The sequence below is a fragment of the Hylaeus volcanicus genome, chromosome 2 (assembly GCF_026283585.1).
Source record: "Hylaeus volcanicus isolate JK05 chromosome 2, UHH_iyHylVolc1.0_haploid, whole genome shotgun sequence".
Classification (NCBI taxonomy): Eukaryota; Metazoa; Arthropoda; class Insecta; order Hymenoptera; family Colletidae; genus Hylaeus; species Hylaeus volcanicus.
The window spans coordinates 23409204-23428095 of record NC_071977.1 but is presented as its reverse complement, the minus strand read 5'-3'; the positions used below and the strand labels follow the sequence as shown (position 1 = coordinate 23428095).

The 18892-nt window shown below is 33.8% G+C and overlaps 4 protein-coding genes and 1 non-coding gene across 9 annotated transcripts in view; 1 reads left to right on the top strand and 4 right to left on the bottom strand.

The window, feature by feature from the left end:
- Positions 1 to 2640, top strand: part of LOC128885173 (BTB/POZ domain-containing protein 6-B-like) — a 23556-nt gene extending 20916 nt beyond the window's left edge. For all 3 annotated transcript variants that reach the window (XM_054139047.1, XM_054139046.1, XM_054139048.1), the window contains exon 6: positions 840 to 2640. In XM_054139047.1, the coding sequence (XP_053995022.1) occupies positions 840 to 1055 (216 nt within the window). In that variant the 3' untranslated portion in view covers positions 1056 to 2640. The remainder of the gene's footprint in view (positions 1 to 839) is intronic.
- An 846-nt stretch (positions 2641 to 3486) lies between these two features.
- On the bottom strand, positions 3487 to 3558 carry Trnaq-cug (transfer RNA glutamine (anticodon CUG)). The gene has a single exon. It is a non-coding gene; the product is annotated as a tRNA-Gln (tRNA).
- Positions 3559 to 3661: 103 nt separating this feature from the next.
- On the bottom strand, positions 3662 to 5595 carry LOC128885178 (THUMP domain-containing protein 1 homolog). Its single transcript, XM_054139054.1, has 6 exons — positions 5349 to 5595; positions 4968 to 5189; positions 4746 to 4895; positions 4416 to 4660; positions 4097 to 4328; positions 3662 to 4013 (listed from the first exon to the last, which is right to left on the bottom strand). The coding sequence occupies exons 2-6, from the start codon at positions 5163 to 5165 to the stop codon at positions 3804 to 3806; spliced, it is 1035 nt and encodes a 344-aa protein (XP_053995029.1). The 5' UTR covers positions 5166 to 5189; positions 5349 to 5595; the 3' UTR covers positions 3662 to 3803.
- An 89-nt stretch (positions 5596 to 5684) lies between these two features.
- LOC128885171 (chromosome transmission fidelity protein 18 homolog) lies at positions 5685 to 9410 on the bottom strand. Its single transcript, XM_054139044.1, has 11 exons — positions 9206 to 9410; positions 8818 to 9132; positions 8594 to 8729; positions 8333 to 8522; positions 7801 to 8246; positions 7490 to 7732; positions 7071 to 7411; positions 6748 to 6989; positions 6412 to 6674; positions 6035 to 6347; positions 5685 to 5967 (listed from the first exon to the last, which is right to left on the bottom strand). Exons 1-11 carry the CDS (start codon positions 9285 to 9287, stop codon positions 5797 to 5799), a joined length of 2742 nt encoding a protein of 913 aa, XP_053995019.1. The 5' UTR covers positions 9288 to 9410; the 3' UTR covers positions 5685 to 5796.
- A 539-nt stretch (positions 9411 to 9949) lies between these two features.
- LOC128885169 (transcription initiation factor TFIID subunit 4) lies at positions 9950 to 18750 on the bottom strand. Of its 3 annotated transcripts, none has more exons than XM_054139037.1 (10): positions 17256 to 18750; positions 16845 to 17123; positions 15269 to 15385; positions 14824 to 15156; positions 14491 to 14640; positions 14087 to 14349; positions 13840 to 14006; positions 13627 to 13757; positions 13303 to 13485; positions 9950 to 13226 (listed from the first exon to the last, which is right to left on the bottom strand). In XM_054139037.1, exons 1-10 carry the CDS (start codon positions 18237 to 18239, stop codon positions 12948 to 12950), a joined length of 2886 nt encoding a protein of 961 aa, XP_053995012.1. In that variant the 5' UTR covers positions 18240 to 18750; the 3' UTR covers positions 9950 to 12947. The 3 variants fall into 3 exon arrangements, with proteins under 3 accessions (XP_053995012.1, XP_053995011.1, XP_053995014.1); XM_054139036.1 differs by having other exon boundaries at positions 9952 to 13226; positions 14491 to 14643; positions 17256 to 18747; XM_054139039.1 differs by having other exon boundaries at positions 9952 to 13226; positions 14491 to 14643; positions 16908 to 17123; positions 17256 to 18746.
- Between the last annotated feature and the right edge of the window lie 142 nt (positions 18751 to 18892).

Below are 18892 nucleotides of genomic sequence, written 5' to 3'. Positions count from 1 at the left end.
ACATTTATGGTAGTGCTTATTTTGGCAACCACTTTAAAATTGATCGATCCTATCCAGATTTATTTTCTTTGGCACTTGGTCTACAGAATTAATTAATTTAATTTCATAAAATTCTTTGTTACTCGTACGTGGCGGTGAACGTGTTAAATAAAGCTTTGTGTGAACGTAAAGCATGATGTTCGAACTGTTTCGAACTTAAAGTGAACTATATCCACCTTATCGAGGGTTAATACTTATCTCCCTCCTGAAATCAATGACCATGATCATTATCAGGCACAGCACTTTTATCTGTTCTTGGTCTTATTGATTTAACAGCGTGCCCAAGTCCCGCTTCCATCGAATTCATTTATCAAGTTACTATTTTAGTATTCCGCTATCTTTCGTATAGTGTGCTAAACGGTATCGGGTTAGAAACCTCAAATAGAGGATAAAAGGTTCTCGGACGTGCAAATTTAGCTTCGTAGTGAATTCTATTTTTGGAGTGCTGTTATTACTGAGTGCACCATGACGACTAAAAAATGCAATTTAAAAAGTACCATGAGAGATGGCAAGTTCAAATTGAGATCGCACAGACGTAGAAGAATGATAAAGTCAGTAATTGCTTGTGTAGCAGACTCATGTTTTATGGTAAACGATATACAAAACTTAATTTATTGGGTGTAAACATTAATTCTGTGCGTTTCTAAAGTAAGCTTAACGTTTATTCTAGAAAAAGCTTGGGCAACTTTTAATCTTCTAACGTTTTATTTCATAATTTTCAAGTTTCTGTTTAAAATAGAACCCCTCGCCCATCTCCGCTGGAAGTCTTCTAAGGGTTGCATTTATTTCTCTGCTCGCAGCTGCGGACTACCGTCGCTGGCCCATTGTCCAGATTGTCGAGCACCCCGAGAATTGGCGTCGCAACCTACGAGAACCAAAGCTACTCAATGACTGGGAAGAAGGAGCGACAGGATAACCGAAAGAACAGGAGGAAGGAGTGCGCGAATCAAGGACAAAGAACTTGTGCGAGAATCGGCAACTGTCTCGTGCGTGTACTTGCCTGTGTCTTCGATTAAACGATCACGAAGAGAACCTAGAAGAAATAGAGAAAGTCCTGACTAACGTTCACGCGAAAACCGATTTGTTTTCTACAATTTTGTCGGAGTCATTGAAGAGATCATTTTCTTTATAGAAAGGATATTAAAATATTTATATGTTAACTTTCCTTTTGACGAACTGTCGACACGTAAGACAATAGAGCTGCAAGAGGCTGAGACGTTTACTTACATACGAATTTTATAATGCCTATTTTTTTTTTTTGTTTTTTGTTTTTTGAAAGACCAAGAGCTTTCGTATACGACGTTCCTCCTTGCGCGAAGATGTTTCTCAGAGAAGAACAGATTCTTTTTATTTTGTTTGAAGAGCTTTTTTTTTTAGAGTATTTCCACGTTTACCAAGCCATTTATTTTTATCGCTGTTATCGATCCTTTCAATCACTATGAAGTAATCGACTGAATTTCAATCTATTTCAAAGCCAAAGAAATTCAACTACAATGAAAACAGTTATTTTTACACGAACTATTTTGATAAAATTTTAGACATAGAAAAGTTCGTGGTTTGTTAGATTTTATGAAATTTTTAGACAAATTTTACTGTGGAAAATGTATTATTTGGTAGGCTGGTAATTATTCTTAATTGTGGCTACCCCGATGACTATAAAATCGAGGAGTAATCACGAATGTTGACAATTATCAAACTAGGCGATACTGAAAACGCTTTTCAAGTATTGTTTCCTCGAGGAACGTTTCGAGTATTTATAATTCTATACGTTAACCGAAGACTAAACATTTCCCACCGGCTGAGACTCCATTTTTGTAATCTTCACCTGTATTTATATCGACAAAATGGCGTCCAACTCAGATGGAATTGTTAGTTCCTCGTCTCTACTATATAGCACGTATTCTGTTATACGTTACTGCGGTTTATTCGCTATCTTCGTTGTGTTCATAGTTGCTGTTCAGAGTATATAGCGTTTAAATTATGAGTTATAGCGTGGAACCATGGCTGGTCCGTGTTGTTGTGCGACGTTTCAACAACGAAGACTTTTCGCTTGCAAAACTTTTCTAATTTGAGACTTTGTTTGACTTTGTTTGAAGCACTAATCCTTTGCGCTCGATATTTTCGCTAGAACGAGTTAACTCGAGTTTTTAGAAGAACTTCTTACAGAAGATTTTCATAGTCTACTCATGGTTTACTCTAATGTCATACATAACTGCGTAGGCATGATCTATCGTTACCATTATATGTTAGTCATTAATCTCGTGTTGCTATTTGATCGATTAAATTTTATTCGTCGCGATGTTGGTCTCAATTTATGTTTAAGAGCGAATGTTACTCTAATAAGTGCCGCTGAGTCTATTGTGTGTTAATGATTATGTATAAGTTTGTCGATGATCGATTAAAAATTGATCGACTATTGAAACTAAAAGTAAACCAATTATTTGGCGCATTGTTTTTAGATTAAACGCGAATTAAAGTAAATTCGTTGATCCATAGCATGCATTTTGTGATAAACAATTGCACGAACATTACTGAAAGACAAAGATAAAGCTTGCAAATGTAATAACAAATTATAATGCAAATAAACTGAGGAAAAATGAACCGATATTGGATTATTGATTGGACACCAGCGTTCCAGTGAGGTAACAAGTGGAACGAAATTGATTATATTACATTTATTTTTCTAACCGAGAGCACTACTTTTAATGCCATTTATTTGTACTTATTGATATTTATTTAATTAATTTAAATAAAATTCATTTTTTTTTAAATTGATAGTATCGCCATCTAGCGGTAAGAAGTTGGAACTAAAATTCCGACCTTTGGTCAGCGCCTCTATCAGGAAAACGCTCAAGCTTGTCCTCGAATAGTTCACCCTTTCACCGTTAGATGGCGCCATTTGTTCAAACCCATTTATAAAAATATTGGTATATACTTTCAAAAATCATTTCAGTCAGTTAATTTATTGGAAAAATACGGTTGCTAAAATTTTGCGGGTCTATCTTCACTTTTTATAGTTCGAAATACCAAATGGCGCCTGCTAGCACTAAAAAGAGGAACTATTCGAGGACAAACTTGAGCGTTTTCCCGAGAGAGGCGCTGACCAAAGGTCGGAATTTTAGTTCTAACCTTTTACCGCTAGATGGCGATACCACAAATTTAAAAAAAAAAATGTATCTTATTTAAATTAATTAACTAAACATCAATAAGAACAAATAAATGACATTGAAAGTAGTGCTCTCGGTTAGAAAAGAATATAATCAATGTAATATAATCAATTTCGTTCCACTTGTTGCTCCACTGGAACGCTGATGTCCAACCAATTAGTAATTAATAGAAGTAATTCTTTCTAATATGTGTTCATTCTTACACTATTTTTTTATATACGTTTATTGTTGCTATCGTTTTATTTATTAAAAAAAAATCCGCAATGAGAAAAAAAACCTAAGGTCCCACCGAGATTTGAACTCGGATCGCTGGATTCAGAGTCCAGAGTGCTAACCATTACACCATAGGACCTTGTAGAAATTATTGTAATATAAAGTATTTAAACGTATTGTATTTATAATAATAAAAAATACAATTACTAAATTAATACTGTGTATTTGGATAAATTGTAAATGAAAATGAGTTTAGAATAAATTGTGAATGAAATAGGAGCTATATTTTTACAACTATGTATGATGATTTTTTTCGTTTACATACAATAAAAAACTTAAAAATAACCATTCGTAAACCATTAAAAAAAGTTAAATGAATCAGTGTTAATTGCTTGCTGTTTTGCTATCAGTCTCTTCTAACAAATTTTCATTCTGTTTTGACTGTTTCTCATTGACTTTTGAATCTTCCTTGTTATCTTTGGAATCTTCCTTGTCATCTTTGGTATCTTCCTTGTCATCTTTGGAATCTTTCTTGTTATCTTTGGAATCTTCCTCGTTAACTTTAGAATTTTCATTTTCTTCAGAACTTATTTTCTGGAAATATGAATTATATGCCTTATTATTGCATATTAATTTTGACAGGAAAAAGTGACATATGAAATATTATTTGTCCTTACCTTTGTATTGTTAGCAGATTCCTTAATGTTGCATATTTCAAGTAAATTATATTTTTTAAATTTGTAATAGTTTGGAGCAACAGATATAAGACAGACGCCACGTATTACTTCCACTATCACAGCAAGTTCTGGATTCTTTAAATCTGCTTTATTTCCAGGATTTTTCTTATTTATTATTTCTGCTAAATCTTCAATAACCTCCTCTCTAAGTATGTTACTGTTGCTATGACGACTATAATCGAATTAGATAATTACATATTTATATATATTTGTACAACACATAAATAACAAACTTTAAACAAAATAATGAAAAACTAACTTAAATACAATACTGAAGGTTTTTGGTTCTTGTGCAAAATACTTTTCTAGTATGACATCTGCTTTCTGTTTTATATCACTCATGTATGCTTTGCATACAACTTCAATTGGAAGTAATCTTAGTAAAAATCTTGTACGTTGTTGTTTAGTTTTGTCCAATTCTGTAACTATTTTAGTGACTAGTTCCAAAGGATTTGACAATGTAGTTCTTATAAAAATTACATTCTTCGCACCAGTATCAACTACCTAATAAAAAGATTCCAAGTACAGAATAATTCTTGTTACATTTAAAATATCAAAGTATTCTCTAAACTCCTATGTAAAAATTCACCTGAAATCGTCTAGCAGCCACTGGTTTGGTATATTCTGCCTTTAATTCATTAATTTCTTTATTTAAAGCAGTTGATATATCTTCTTCTGTTTCGCTAACAGAATCATCTTGTGTTGTTTCCGACACTTCGGTATTAACATTATCAGAGTCCTTGAATTAAAAATAATTTGATGTCCTTACTTCTCATTGAATGCCCAAGTCATTTTTTCAATTCCACTGTACCTTTGGGGCATTCGATCCATAAATCTCATCAGCAAACTCATTCAATAATTTGTAAGCGTCGCGTATGCAATCTTTCTCACGAAAATTGCACGTGCATAAGAAACCCATCATACCTGGTTCCAAACTGAATTGTTTACGCTTTTTTTGGTTATTTCCGTTCTTTTGAAAAAAGTTCTTCTTCCTTTTCTGTAGATCCATTTTTATTACGAAGTCCTAAGTCTACTATAATTGTAAAAAAGATACGAATCGATGTATTTTATTTGTACAAGATTTAAAGACAAATGTTTACGAAAATTCTTAATTTCATTTGACGCTATAAATATTACGAAGAACCATATGACTGCATGTGGCTGCTTGTGGCTATGGATAAACAATGTTTACCTTTGAAATATAATATTGTAAATACCAGCTGTAATTTTCAATAGTGTAAGACTCTGGGTGAAAGGAACAATAATTATTAATGGTACAAGGGTCGCCACAATATCCCACAATACTGAGAGCAGCCACGTTATTTACATCAGTTACGATCAGGGACGCCAGAAATCTTCTCTACTTTTTTCCGTAGTAGTCTGTTTGATTGTTTTGTACCCACGTGAACCAGGGATTGTAACCGTATCAAACTACTGTGATTATACTGTACATTTACAGTTATAAAATTAAATAACTAGGTAAAACTAGATAGTAATTTTATATTTGTGGGGGAAGTTTCGATTATAAATGAAACACATTGTCTACCTTTTATAATGTTAGTATTCAATACAAGTAAACAAATTTTTTTATTACAATAAATAAATTTATTATCAAATTTTATGTAGAAATATGCTACAATTTAAAAAAGGTCTTCCATCAGTACTCTTCGACGAACAGCATTGCTGAATCCTTCTTTATATTTATACCACACGCCATGTTTTGTTAAAAAGTCACGCGAATCATCGATTTCATTTCCCGATTTTTTATTTTCATTTACCGTAATAACTCTTCCAAAAAAATCTTTATATACCTGTAATTTGTATTATCGTTATTATTAAGACCTTTATAGTAAAATTAAACAAATATATTCAACTCACAAGTTCTTTTACTTCCGGTTTTTTTGTTTTAGAATTTTCACTAGAATTAAGTATGTTGGACGTTTTGGTATTATCTATCGATTCTTTTTCCTTTGGCTTTGTATGAATTTTTGATTCAGTTGATTTTGTTTCGGTATCATTTTTTGTATTACCATCGTCTTTTTTCTGCGTGACATTTTTTGTGTTATTTATTACATTTACAGATCGCCGTAACCGTTCAGCTTCCAATTCTTGAATAATTATTTGTTTCACGGCGTACGTTAACATACGGTGATGTTTACATTCAGGAAAAATACCAACTTCAAATATGTTACTGAAAGAAATAAAGATGAAGAGTTTGATTTTCACTTAACGTTTTAATGTGTTTAGTAGCTTACGGATCAAGTTTGTAGTCGTAACTTCCGTCAAGGCATTTTTCTTGCGTAAACGTGAGACCATATTCAATCAGAATATTCACTAATCGAGCAATATCGTCTCTTTCTTTAGCAGAATGTAAGTGTCCAGAAACTGTTCGCAACCGCGGAGACAAAAGGTCTGGTAGAAATGGAGCAATATCGACAGTCAACGTTATAGTGTCGCGACCGCTACTTCGATGAATAGCTGTTAGAATTCCTCTGCTTCTTTCTTGTTTTTGTCTTATCTATAAAAATTGAAAGTTTTCAATTAATATAATCGCTCTTTTATTTCCAATACATATTAATTTTCATTCTCACTTCAAATGTAATGGTGGGATACGATAGCTTAGCGTGTTTTGCTTTGGCAAAATTTAAGTGCCATGCGATAAATGCGTAATTTGTATAAGGCATGACAGACCAAACATTAAAACTTGCAACGAATGATAAAATTTCGTCAAAAAATTGAAACCATTCTAAAGAAAAAATGATGTAATTCAACTTTTCATTACAAATTTCCGGATAGTTATGGAATATGCCTTGTGCTAATTTTTCCGATTCGCCTGAAATAAAAAATAAACTGTTATCAACAATCTCGAACATTTATAACATTTGTCATTATTACTGATATCCCTCAGGTTTACCATGTTGTACAGTTTTCAGTACCATACGAACTCTTTCAGGGATAGGAAGTATTCCGCTTCTGTTCATAGGTATCGTGAATATTTGTTTCCAAGAATCAAATAATCCTTTACGGGTGTCTTTTAATGCAAACGATAAATTATCTCCTAAATTGGCACCACCCATATATTGCAGTGCACCCAAACATGACCTAACGTCGCAACCGGATATTTCTGCTAATCTTAAGAGAGCATCAGCATTTACTTTTAAATTTTCCTTTTGCGATATTTCCATTAATCTATCTGCTAATCTTGCAGGACTTACTTCTGGTACCGGTATAATGAGTGCAGCCATTCTAAGAGCTCTATGATATGAAATAAATTCAATACGTATCCTTAAGCATATGTTACAAATGTACTTGTAAATTAAAAAATAAATTTACCTTAGAGAAGGAGTATATGGTTCGTTACAAATGCATATAACAGGACGATGACAAGTATTTGCTTGTTTATTACCTTTTCCCTTATCCTTTTTTCCTTTTGGAATTAGTTTACCCTGTACAAATTTGAGCAAGAGGTCGATTGATGCTGCTGGTGCACCATCAATTTCATCTAAAATTAGACAATTCGGCCGTGGGTCACTGCCCATTACAGCTTTCATTTGCGTTGATGCAAGCAGGACTTGTCTACGTTTAACGATATACATTACTAATCTCATTCGCTTATTAATATTTGTTGCAAGTTTTTGTATTACCTGAAAGCGTCTGGACTTCTTTCGTCGCTTGCATTAATTTCAACCACGTTATAACCAGCATGCTTAGCTGCTAAATGAGCTAATGTAGTTTTTCCTAATCCAGGCGGCCCGCTAAGCAATACTATTCTCTGGATTGGAAAACCTTTGCCATCTACTTCTTCGATATCTTTTTCAGTTGTAAATTTTTCACTCATAAATCTTTTATTTTTAAATGTTGAATAATTTTTTTTTTTTTTACTTTGGACATAATTTCGGTTAAACACCACCTTATCCCACAGTTTTATCCAGTGTAATAAATTCCTATTAACGCTTTCATCCGAGAGTAATTCTAGGTAAGATCTAGGCCGATACTTATCGACCCATAGCTCACCAACGTTATTCTGCACGAGTTCCGGCGCAGACGGATCAGAATTTTCACGACTGGCACGTTTACCATTTTGTATCATCTGCAAAATTGTATTAAAATTTTTTTATATCAAAACTGATAAAATTATAGACTATACGAAACAATATATATCATTGATTCACCTACAATTTCTTCAGCTTCAACCTTCAGTTGATTATAAGGTACAGATAATAGATTGGAAAATGATTGTGTATTCGTTTTTGCAGTGTAGTCTTTGTCATTCTGCATTCTAATATATATACGCTGCGCATCATGTGGCCTAGTTACAGCTACAAAATCCCAACGCGGAACTCGCAAAGATATCGAATCTTTCTTCCTGAATAAAATTATTGACCAATTAAAGATATTATACTTTTTTAAATATAATATTTAAAGTACGTTATATACTCTTCAAAATGTTTGTTTTTAATAGAAACTCCATTATTCTGTTCATGGAATCTATCTCTGGCATCTAATACTGTTTTAATAATATCGTCAGGACAATCCCATCGTGGTTTTTTGTCTTTTGGTTCTGCAGTATCAACTGTACATAACAATAAATAAAAATATTATCATTATTAAAGCTTAAACAAATATACTTGCAAAACATAGAAATAGTATAAATTACATACCAAAACCGTTTACATCTAATAAATCTGAAATATCCCCAAACAGTTCATCGTAAGTCCGTTTTTTTGTGTTGTCTACTTCAGAGTTATGGCTATGTTCAATTCCTTTACTAGTGCTTGGAATATTTCCATAGTCATATTTATTAGACACAGGAGTATTTAATTTTATGTGTGTACTAGGCGTAGATTTATTTAATTCTTTATATACATTAAAAGGAGATGCATTGAATTCCTCAGATCCACTGGGTTTTGGTGCATTCGATTCTTTACTGTCTTCAGCTTTATCATGAGATTGAGCGAGTTTTTTTCTTTCCAGTTCTAGAATAGATTAATATTAAATGTAAATACATGTTCTGAAACAACTTATATTAAGAGGTTATAGTTTATTTACCTTCTATTTCTCTCAAAACTTCATACTCGTCTTCGTGATCTAAATCAAATTCTTCGTCCGGATCAGGGAACTCGGGATCCATAATTAAAATTGATTTTTAATACTCTATAATTACGAACACTTGAAGTAAACACAAACAGCTATTCAGACCCATATTCAGAACCTGCCGCTCTGTAGCGGGTTTTGTGGTGGCACCAGGTGCCACCAGGTAGCACTTGCTGTCCTCAGCACTCAATGATCAAAAACCCTTCTATGTGTCATCTCGGTTATTTTTTATTCATTTAGAGCAAAAAAGAGTACATTTTATTTAAAACAAATATAACAAACGAAAAAGATAGATATTTCAAATAAAAAACAAATAAGTAATACTTGCTCAGCGTAGTAGTTAGCTATCACGCTGACAAACCGCCAAAGTTCAGGTGATAAGCCACTGCTGAGTCGATAAAAAAATAACCGTTTACGTTGTAAACGGGAAATTTGAATTTCTTTTTATTTATTTAAAGTTCATTAGAAGCATTTGTACTATCGAATAGTTTAAGAGTCTTTTTCGTATAAATTAATACGTTAATCAATTTATTTTTCACTAGCGACCTGTTCCGGCTGCGTCTGAGAGCAATTTTGAATTTTCTACCAGTTTTTTTAACCGAGTTCTTATCCTTCTTACACACGACATTGGTCGTTTCTTTTCTCTTGACGTCAACACGAACAAATTTTGTTTTGACGTGGAACGCCAAAGGAATACGTAATGATGTCCATGAGAAAAACATTCTCCGCCAGAAACTTTATTATATTATGTCGAGGTTGTTACACGTAAGTAGGAATACGTACACTGTATGTACGTATTTAGGTATACGTATCGTTAATATCGTTATGGAAGCATGCGACAAAAAACGATACAGTAGGGAATAATGTTTAGTCAGATATTACTTTCAGCATTTTTATCGTTTAATTTTGTTGATACACTAACAGCCCGACACTTTCTAGACTTTATAGTTTCGCGAAGAAGATTATATCTAAATATTCAACTATAAGGTGAACGAACGAAAATTTGTCGCTATCAAAAGAAATTGAATTATGCGTGTCGCAAGATAATCGCACTTTCTTTGAACAAAAAAAAAAGAAAAAAAAAATAGACAAAAACATAAAAAGCCTAAGAATAAAAATTCGGGCTCTTCTTTGGTGAATCTTAATCTTGTGTTTTATTATTTCTCGGTTACGGCTTATCGAATTACAATTTGTAAAAATATCATACTGTACCAAAACTGCTATGTACCTTTAGTTTTGTTTTTTTTTTTTTACATTCCTCTATTTATATTTATATTAATAATTCCACCTAGTGGCAGTAAGGAGAACGTTATAATCTAACTTCGAAAACTTGCATATTTTTTTTTCTCCTAGCACTCGTAAAAAAAATGATGCATTTCGTCATCATTGCAAAGAGGAACACGCAGCTAAGTAAAAATTTCCTTACATGTGAAGTGCGCGGCAAAATGTATGGTACAAGTAATGGTATGTGCGCCTTTCAGACGATGAAAGTATACGGCTAGTAAAACCAAATTATTTACATTATATTCCGATAATTTTGCTTCAACGATCCGCATTTTCCGTATTTTTTTTGTATTTTCTATTCTTTTAATTTTAGGCTCTTCTCCTAATATAAATTATATCAATTGCATTATATAAAAAGGCAATCGCTCCTTGGTGCACGCAATAACAAATAGAATTATAGTTGAGATCAATATTGCAATATATCATTCCACCTATTATTTTTTTTCTTTTTAAATAATTTCCTCGTTTGTACTGATACGTCTCGCAATTAATCGGCGCTACAGATATTCAAAGATTAATAGTTCAGTTCAACTTAATATTTTTTGTTCTTTTTACATATTTCGTCAGTCTTGTGCGCGTATTGTATTTTTTTTTTTTTTTAATCGTCATTTTGAACCGTTGAAGCAATTACGTTTCACGTAATTGTAACTGAAATGTTACGTAGATTATTCGCTCTTTTTATCTCTCACGTTATTTACACTAGAAGACTCACAGGTGTATGTGCCTTTGTAATATTCGTGAATGCCGGTCAGGAAATGTATCGTCGTGCTCTCCTGCGAATATGGAAGCACGAAAATCATCTAGAGAACAACGGTTAATCCAGATTATCAGGAATACACTTTCTAAAATCTTAATTTACAATGGATAATCTGAAGTAACCCTTTCTAGCCGACTACTAAGAAAAATAAATAGTATACCTCGTACGTTATCATTCTGGAACTTCGATCGAACTACGACAGTATAATAGAAAAAAAATTCTATTGTCTCCCAACTAGACTATAAAAATCGTTAACCATGACTGTTCCTTCATCGGTTTCGCGTAAAATATTTAAAGTATTCAAGTGGAATCAAAAATGATTTCTATGATCGTATGTAAACCGCTAAGAGTGAACGCAAGACATTCAAAAATCGGCAAAAAATTGAAGCTGATACAATGTAGACTGCATGTAGACAATCTAAACTGATTGCGCTAAGGATCAAATCTAAACGCAATAAACGATACATACGCATACTTAGCTACTGAAATATACGTAAATCAATCTCCGTTGCATTAGTAGGCATATACATGATTTTTCGTAACTTTTCACTAAAGATTTCTGTCGGACACGCGTAAATGTTAAAAAACACTCACGTAATGAGCAAGTTAGGAAATATCGATATCTTTTCAATTATTACTCTGTACGATAATAGGCACCCACGTACATCTGCAGCAAATTCTTTTACATTATAAATCAGGTACACGCTTTGAATTTTCTTTTTTTTTTCTTTTTCTTCAATTGATTATACGCGAAGCACACTTTTTGTCTGAACATTAGCAAAAAAAAACTGCACCAATTCCGAAGAGGAAATATAAATAATTAAATTAACATCATTCGAAAAAATATCCGTAATTCTTACTTTTGTAAATATTTCTTTAATAAAAAACGTAACAGCTAATTCTTTTATAAACACTGAAAATGTAGATTACAACATAATATACTGATAACAATTCCATCGTAAGGTGGAGAGTAGTTATATTTTGTTGTACCAACATTGAAATTATCACTATTTAGTATTTTTTATGTGTAAGGTATTGTACAAATTATTCCATACTTTTTGGACAGTGTGCTCTCACGGTATATTATTACATTATAATTTGCAAAAATACGATTTACTATGATAACAAAACCTGCACTCTTTACACTAGCGCTACAGTGTCCAAAAGTATAGGTCAAGTGTTACAATGCAGCGGGCATATACATAAATGACAATGTACACTCATTCATTCTGCATATACATACATGCACCATATAACAACATTTATATATGGCCATACGATCATTCTTGCCATAAACAGACTACCCAAGACTGAACCATCAGGCATGTGCTCATACACATTGCTCTTTCTCACTGATGTAATTTTGTGTTGAAAAATAAAGAACAATCTATTATATTACATTTAAAAAACTTTCAGTCATTTACAGTAGGGAAGCTTATCGACATGGTAGAAATAATCTTATTTTGAATGTATGTGGAATCCCGACGTGATTCGCAATGAACTTCATTGTATGCAACTTATGAAACACTGTACAGTGCAATGTACACTAATGTTACATGATCCATCAAGGTCCATTGAGGCCAGCTCACACAAGACCATGTCGGTAGGGCGCCAGATATCGGGCGGGTCACTCAAGTTCCTGCCCTTCACAGAACATCACTTCAAGTACGATTTATACAACATCGTGCTCCTACACGTTTCTTTCTCTTGTTCGAGAAGGAACAATAAGTCTCTGAAATTCACCCGCTTCAACCGTGGCCTCATTGGCATTTGTCGGTTGATTCCGGTTGATGAAGTATTCAAACCGGAATTACTTCCTGGACTACTGGCAGACCCTCCTACGTCGAGTTTAGGCTTTTTACGGGGACCGATTGCTTGTAAAGCTGTCAAATTAGCTTCTCTTTGCCTTAATTCTTCCATTTCCGCGCGTTGCATCTAGACAATTTCAAGCATTACAATCATCTCTACTTGTATACCAGAATATTTTTAATTCGTGAATTCGCAAAAATACCTCTTTTGCCTTTGCTTTAAGCTTGGCTTGCTCAGGGTCTTCCGTTTTCGCACGACTTTTTGCAGCGCGTAAAAGTAATTCCCTTTCTTGCTCTTCATGTCGTCTACGTTCAACCTTGTCCAAGTCTTCCAAGAATTTTAACTGTGCCCTAACATCCTGCGTTACCTCGTAACGCGGATCCACCTATAAAGAATACATGTTATTCATTTTTTACACATATTCAACTCGTAACTTTATTTAAAAAATCTATCTGGTGATTATAACAGAATTAATGTTAAATTTGATTTTTGATTAACTGAAATTATTGCAATATTTAAACTTTACCTTTATCAAATCTATCCTGTGTTCTGCAATTACTGCTAATTTTTCTACTAAATTCTTTAACCTCTCTTGCGCAGCATGTGAAATTAACGCCGCAACTTCTTGATTAGGTTCTTCTAATCCGTAATTAGAAACTAAAATGTAGCGTGTGAAATATAAGTATACTAATAAAATATATCATACACTTAAGTTAACAGATTAATTATAAATAATTACCAATTTGTTTAATCCTTTGCTGCAATGGTGTCATATGTAAGAATACTTCATCTTTGCAAGATCTTATTTGTGTTCCAACAAATTCTGTCGAACCAAGAATCCTCTGAGACTCCTCTGCAAGATTGACACCACCCATAGCTGCGACATCGTTAATATCGTCATCTCCCCTATTTAAAAAAAATACATATACATATATTTGTTTGCTTTAGTATTGCTATTAACAGACTCACAAACATTGATTACTTACGTGTATCCTGCAGATGAAAATGTCTTTTTTTCTTTTTCTTTAGTAGTTGGCTTTGGAACAAAAGAAGGCACTACGGCTTTATTAACAGTAGTGGTTGTGTTAACTGTTTTGCCTTGTGTTGTAGTTGTAATTGTCTTAACAATAGTTGTGGTAACAGGTGGTTTTTGGACCGTAGGGGCAGTAGGTCGAATTCCACTTACTGCTACTGTTGACTTTACAGTATACGCTGTAGGACTACGAACTACCGTTGTGACGGGTCGTATCTAAACAAAAAAATGTGCTATCTTCTATAACTTGTTACAAAAACAACCCAGAATAGAAAACCATGAATTACTTTTCTAAAATACTCTACTAATATTCTAGTAAACATAACTTAAAAATGTACTTTTGTTTCAATATCTTACCAGCCTTTGCTGAACTGGCTGAGCAGGTCGAGGGACTGTAGTTGTAGCTGCAGGTATCGGAGTCATTACTCTTATCTGAGTAGTAACAGCAGTAACTGGAGTTACAGGAATTGTTGCTGCTGTCACAGCAACAGTTGGTCTAAGCTGGTTCTGCTACATTATATTACAAAATACATCATGAAATACATAGCAAGTATACGTACAACCTTAAAGGGAAAAGCATGGGCACGGCTGCAATTCTATTCTTACTACTTCTTCTAATAAATGACTTATTACATTATGCAATACAATATGCTAATTTATTAATTTATGTATTAGTTAATTTATTCTTACCTGTGTAACTATAGGAGTGGCAGACGTTACAGGAAAAACAACATTGGCTGGAGGTGGTTTTATGCCTTCTATGACTAACTCTTTTGTAACAAGGGATTGCCGTAAAAGTGGCAAACTCTTTTTGAGGAATCCAATCAGGCATGGTTGGGGTGATGCATTCAATAATCTTTCGAGTCTATCACAGAACTCCTCGGGTTCGACTTTAGTATCAATTAATTCTTGTATCAAAGTTCGAACATTTCGCTCCACCGCTCTAGGTTCTCGACTAGACAACTCTAATAAGTTTGCTAAAAATTTACGGCACTTTTCTTTGGTATTATCTGTAGTTTGACGCTAAAAATAAAAAATATATTTACGTATATTATTAGCAAATTTATTGAACACCACATGTAATTTATATTGTTGTGAACACTATTGTTAATAGCATTAACTTGATTGTACATACAGGTGTTGGCGTCTGAACTGTCTGAACAGTAGTAACAGGTGGAGTAGGTGTAGTTGTGGCAGCAGCAGTCACAGTCACTGGAGTTGTAGTTGCTGTTGTAATAGTTGCAGCCACAGTCTGTTTCAATCAATAAAAATAATTGTTATCATACTCAAGTTTCAAATTAATCAAAAGATTTTCTTCAATATGCTATTATGAAAGAAAACAAAGAGTACAGTTTACTGCTTAAATAATATCTGCAAGTTTGTAACTTTTCCAGAATTTTATTACTGCTCAAAATAAAAAGTATGTTGCAGCATTGCCAAAAATAAAATAGATGCCATGCTTTCATCTTTGAAATACATATCTCTACTTTAAGATTAAAGAAGATGATATTATTTAATTCTCTGAAGCTCAGTATTAATAAAAAAAAATATCGAAAAATAGAATAAATAACTTATATCCCACATGCATTTTCTTATTAAATATTTATAGAAATGATCACTGTATCATATAACTTATATTTTTCATTGTCTCTACATTCCTGCTAATAAATATGCCTTTTCTATATGCATGCTGAACTTCAGACTCATCAAACATAAAATCTGTATGTTAATTATTTCGTCAATCAATTTCAATATTTCAAAATGAACAGACATAATTATTTGATTTGATTTAACAAGTAATTATACTACACATTCAAGACGCACTTGTACCTTGTACAGACTCATCAGTTTTTATTTCAAATTAGTTTATTATTACTTACTATTAATTACTCATATTAATATTATCTTTTTTTTATACTTGATTATAGAAGAACTAAAGTATTTCATGTATCATAATAGAGAAATTTTACACAAAACTAATAATTTAAACATTAAACTATTAAAATGAAATATTTTATATAAGAACTCAGTGTAAAAGTAGTATAGGAAAAATTACATTCTCCACAATTAACTGCTTTTAGGCTATTTCATATGAGTATCGTTGTGATTCAATAATTTATAAAAAATTGTAAAAATATTAAATTTATATTATTTTCACATATGTATGTAAATTCAATCAAATCAAAATTTTTTTCAAGTATTACTCTACGATACCCTTAACCAATGTAACATGCAATATGTGTATACACGACAAAGGCATTTATTTTAATAAAACAATTGCATTTTTTAAAAACTTAGAAATTCTATGATGACAAGGCATCCAAATAAATAAGCCAATAAAAAACAAAACACTTCATAAACTACAGAAAACCTCTCAGCCATCTATAGGAACTGAAAGTCTAGTACTAAGAACAAAATTTCAAGTAAATTGTAAATAGAAAGTTTTCTTTTCTTGCTTATGTTAGATGATATTTATGTTCATACAGTATATGTTGAAGACTTTAAAAAATTGAGAAAGAAATTTAGATGCAATAAAAGTGTTACAATTTAAAGAAATTGAATAAGATCGAAACATTGTAAATTAACAAAGAACAACAGAATGTAAACATAATACATAGCCTTACCAATAACACCATTCCAACTAATGTCACAAACTAAAAGTCTACTACAGCACTACATCGAGTCTTGTAAGAGGTATAAGAGTGCGTCACCTGAACTGTTTTTCTTAAGGTGGCGAGTGGTGGGCCAGTGAACTGTGTGTTCAGCCTACTTACAGCCGGCACTGAGGCTAAGCGGTAGGCAGTGCCTGGAGATGGTGCAGCAACCACTGCATTTCCTGCTATACTATTTGGTGTAACCGCAGTACCAGCAGGAGTACCTGCAGTTGGAGGTGGTCCTACCCTTATCAACTGATACTGTCCAGTTTCTGTTTTTAATAATATATGACCTTGAGTCCCAGGTTGAAGACTATGAAGCGTTTGTAATGTTATCTATAAATTTAAAGACAAGTATATTAATGATATTGCTCTTCACAGCCAAATAGGTACACATCATAAACATAATTGTTTACAAGTTTAAGAGCAAAGGAATTATATTAATTTCATTTAGAAGATATATCTTACCCCTGGAGCTCCAGGTCTTCCAGTTCCAATCATGTGTTGACCAATAACTACTCTAGACCCAACTTGCTTTCCTGCTTGCTGTCCTGCCACTGGCGTGCCAGGACGCATCGCGTTCACGTTAAGAATTTGCACATTGCTGGGCACTATCGTAGATGTAACCCCAGCCTTACCCTGTAGCGCTGTGCTGACGGCATTGCCAGCCACAGAAACAGGAACAGACATTGGAACGGAAACCATGCCACTGGGTGCTACACTAGTCTTTATCACTAAAGCTGTACCTGTTGGCTTATTTACACTAGCCACTGTTTGACTACCTGTTTCACTAACCGAGCTAACATTAGTTACAACATTCGATGTTGTCTGTAACACTGCTTGGGATGTTATTCCCAATGTGCCGTTGGCTAGCTGTCCAACAGTTTGCGTAGGAAAGGAAAGTTTATTATTGACATTTGCTACCCCCGTGGTTGCTATTACCTGACCAACAGTCGGATAAATAATCTTGACAGGCTCGTGCGCTTTAGTAAGGCTCGGTATATGTGTTGTTTGATTACTGGTCACCTGGTTTGTAGTAACTTGATTGATATAAGTAGCAGGGGGGACTGCTGATTGTGTATGCTGTTGCTGCTGTTGTGTAGTAACCTGTGGCGCCACTGTGTTTGAGGTAACCACGTTTACTGGGAGAAGAGTGCTCGTTGTAATGGACTTCGTAACTTCTTGAGTCATCAGACTATTTACTGTAGTAGCACCGCCACCGTTCGAAACCCCATGTTTCTGTGGCTGTACCGCGTTGATGGTGCCCCCGTTGGAAATACCACTGTTCACCTGATGATTCTGCTGGCTGACTGACGCAGAACTTGCTTGATGACCAGAGACAGCCGGCGTCGATGTTACTAGTTGCGTCTCAAGGGAGCCCACTATCGCGTTCACTGCGGATTCATCGACGTCCGTGCTCAGAGCTTCCTCCAGAAACTTAGCTGACGCCATTTTCTTCCAAGCTCCAACTGTAAACTGATCTGCGCATGCGCCTGTCGCAAATTGTTCCCATGGTGCATTGCCCCCCCTAGCGCAGCTGAAAATTATACGCGGCCTTTCTTCTGTTTACCATCCGGCGGTACTCGAATTGATTAATATTTCTCACCATTGTGAAAAATCGTATCAATCCTTTTTCATTCGAGCCTCGGATTACCATGTTCTCTGCCACCAGGATATCGGGAAAGCGATTATCGCCATATTACGTACAACGTTGATCATTTATGTTATGGCTGTCAATACTCGGCATGCAAACACGTCACCCGCCAAAATGGCTATCCTCGAAACTGTAGATTCGTACACGATTTCTTTCTCTGATAACGATGTCATATTGGCATATAATTCGAAAAATTATAAAAAATCTATAAAAATTTTCAATCCCTGAGAGCTCTATACATTTACTTCCTTTGAGTGTACCGTTAGTAACAGTTGCTTCTAACATACGCGTTCCGCAATCAATCGTATCTGATCCACTGCTATCCATTACGTATTCCGCAATGCTTCATAACTAATACATTTCAAAATTGTGAACGAGACTTAACGATTTCCAATCCGACTGGTCTGCCATCTATACGAAACGGATGTTAAAAGAGAAATCATTTCTGCGT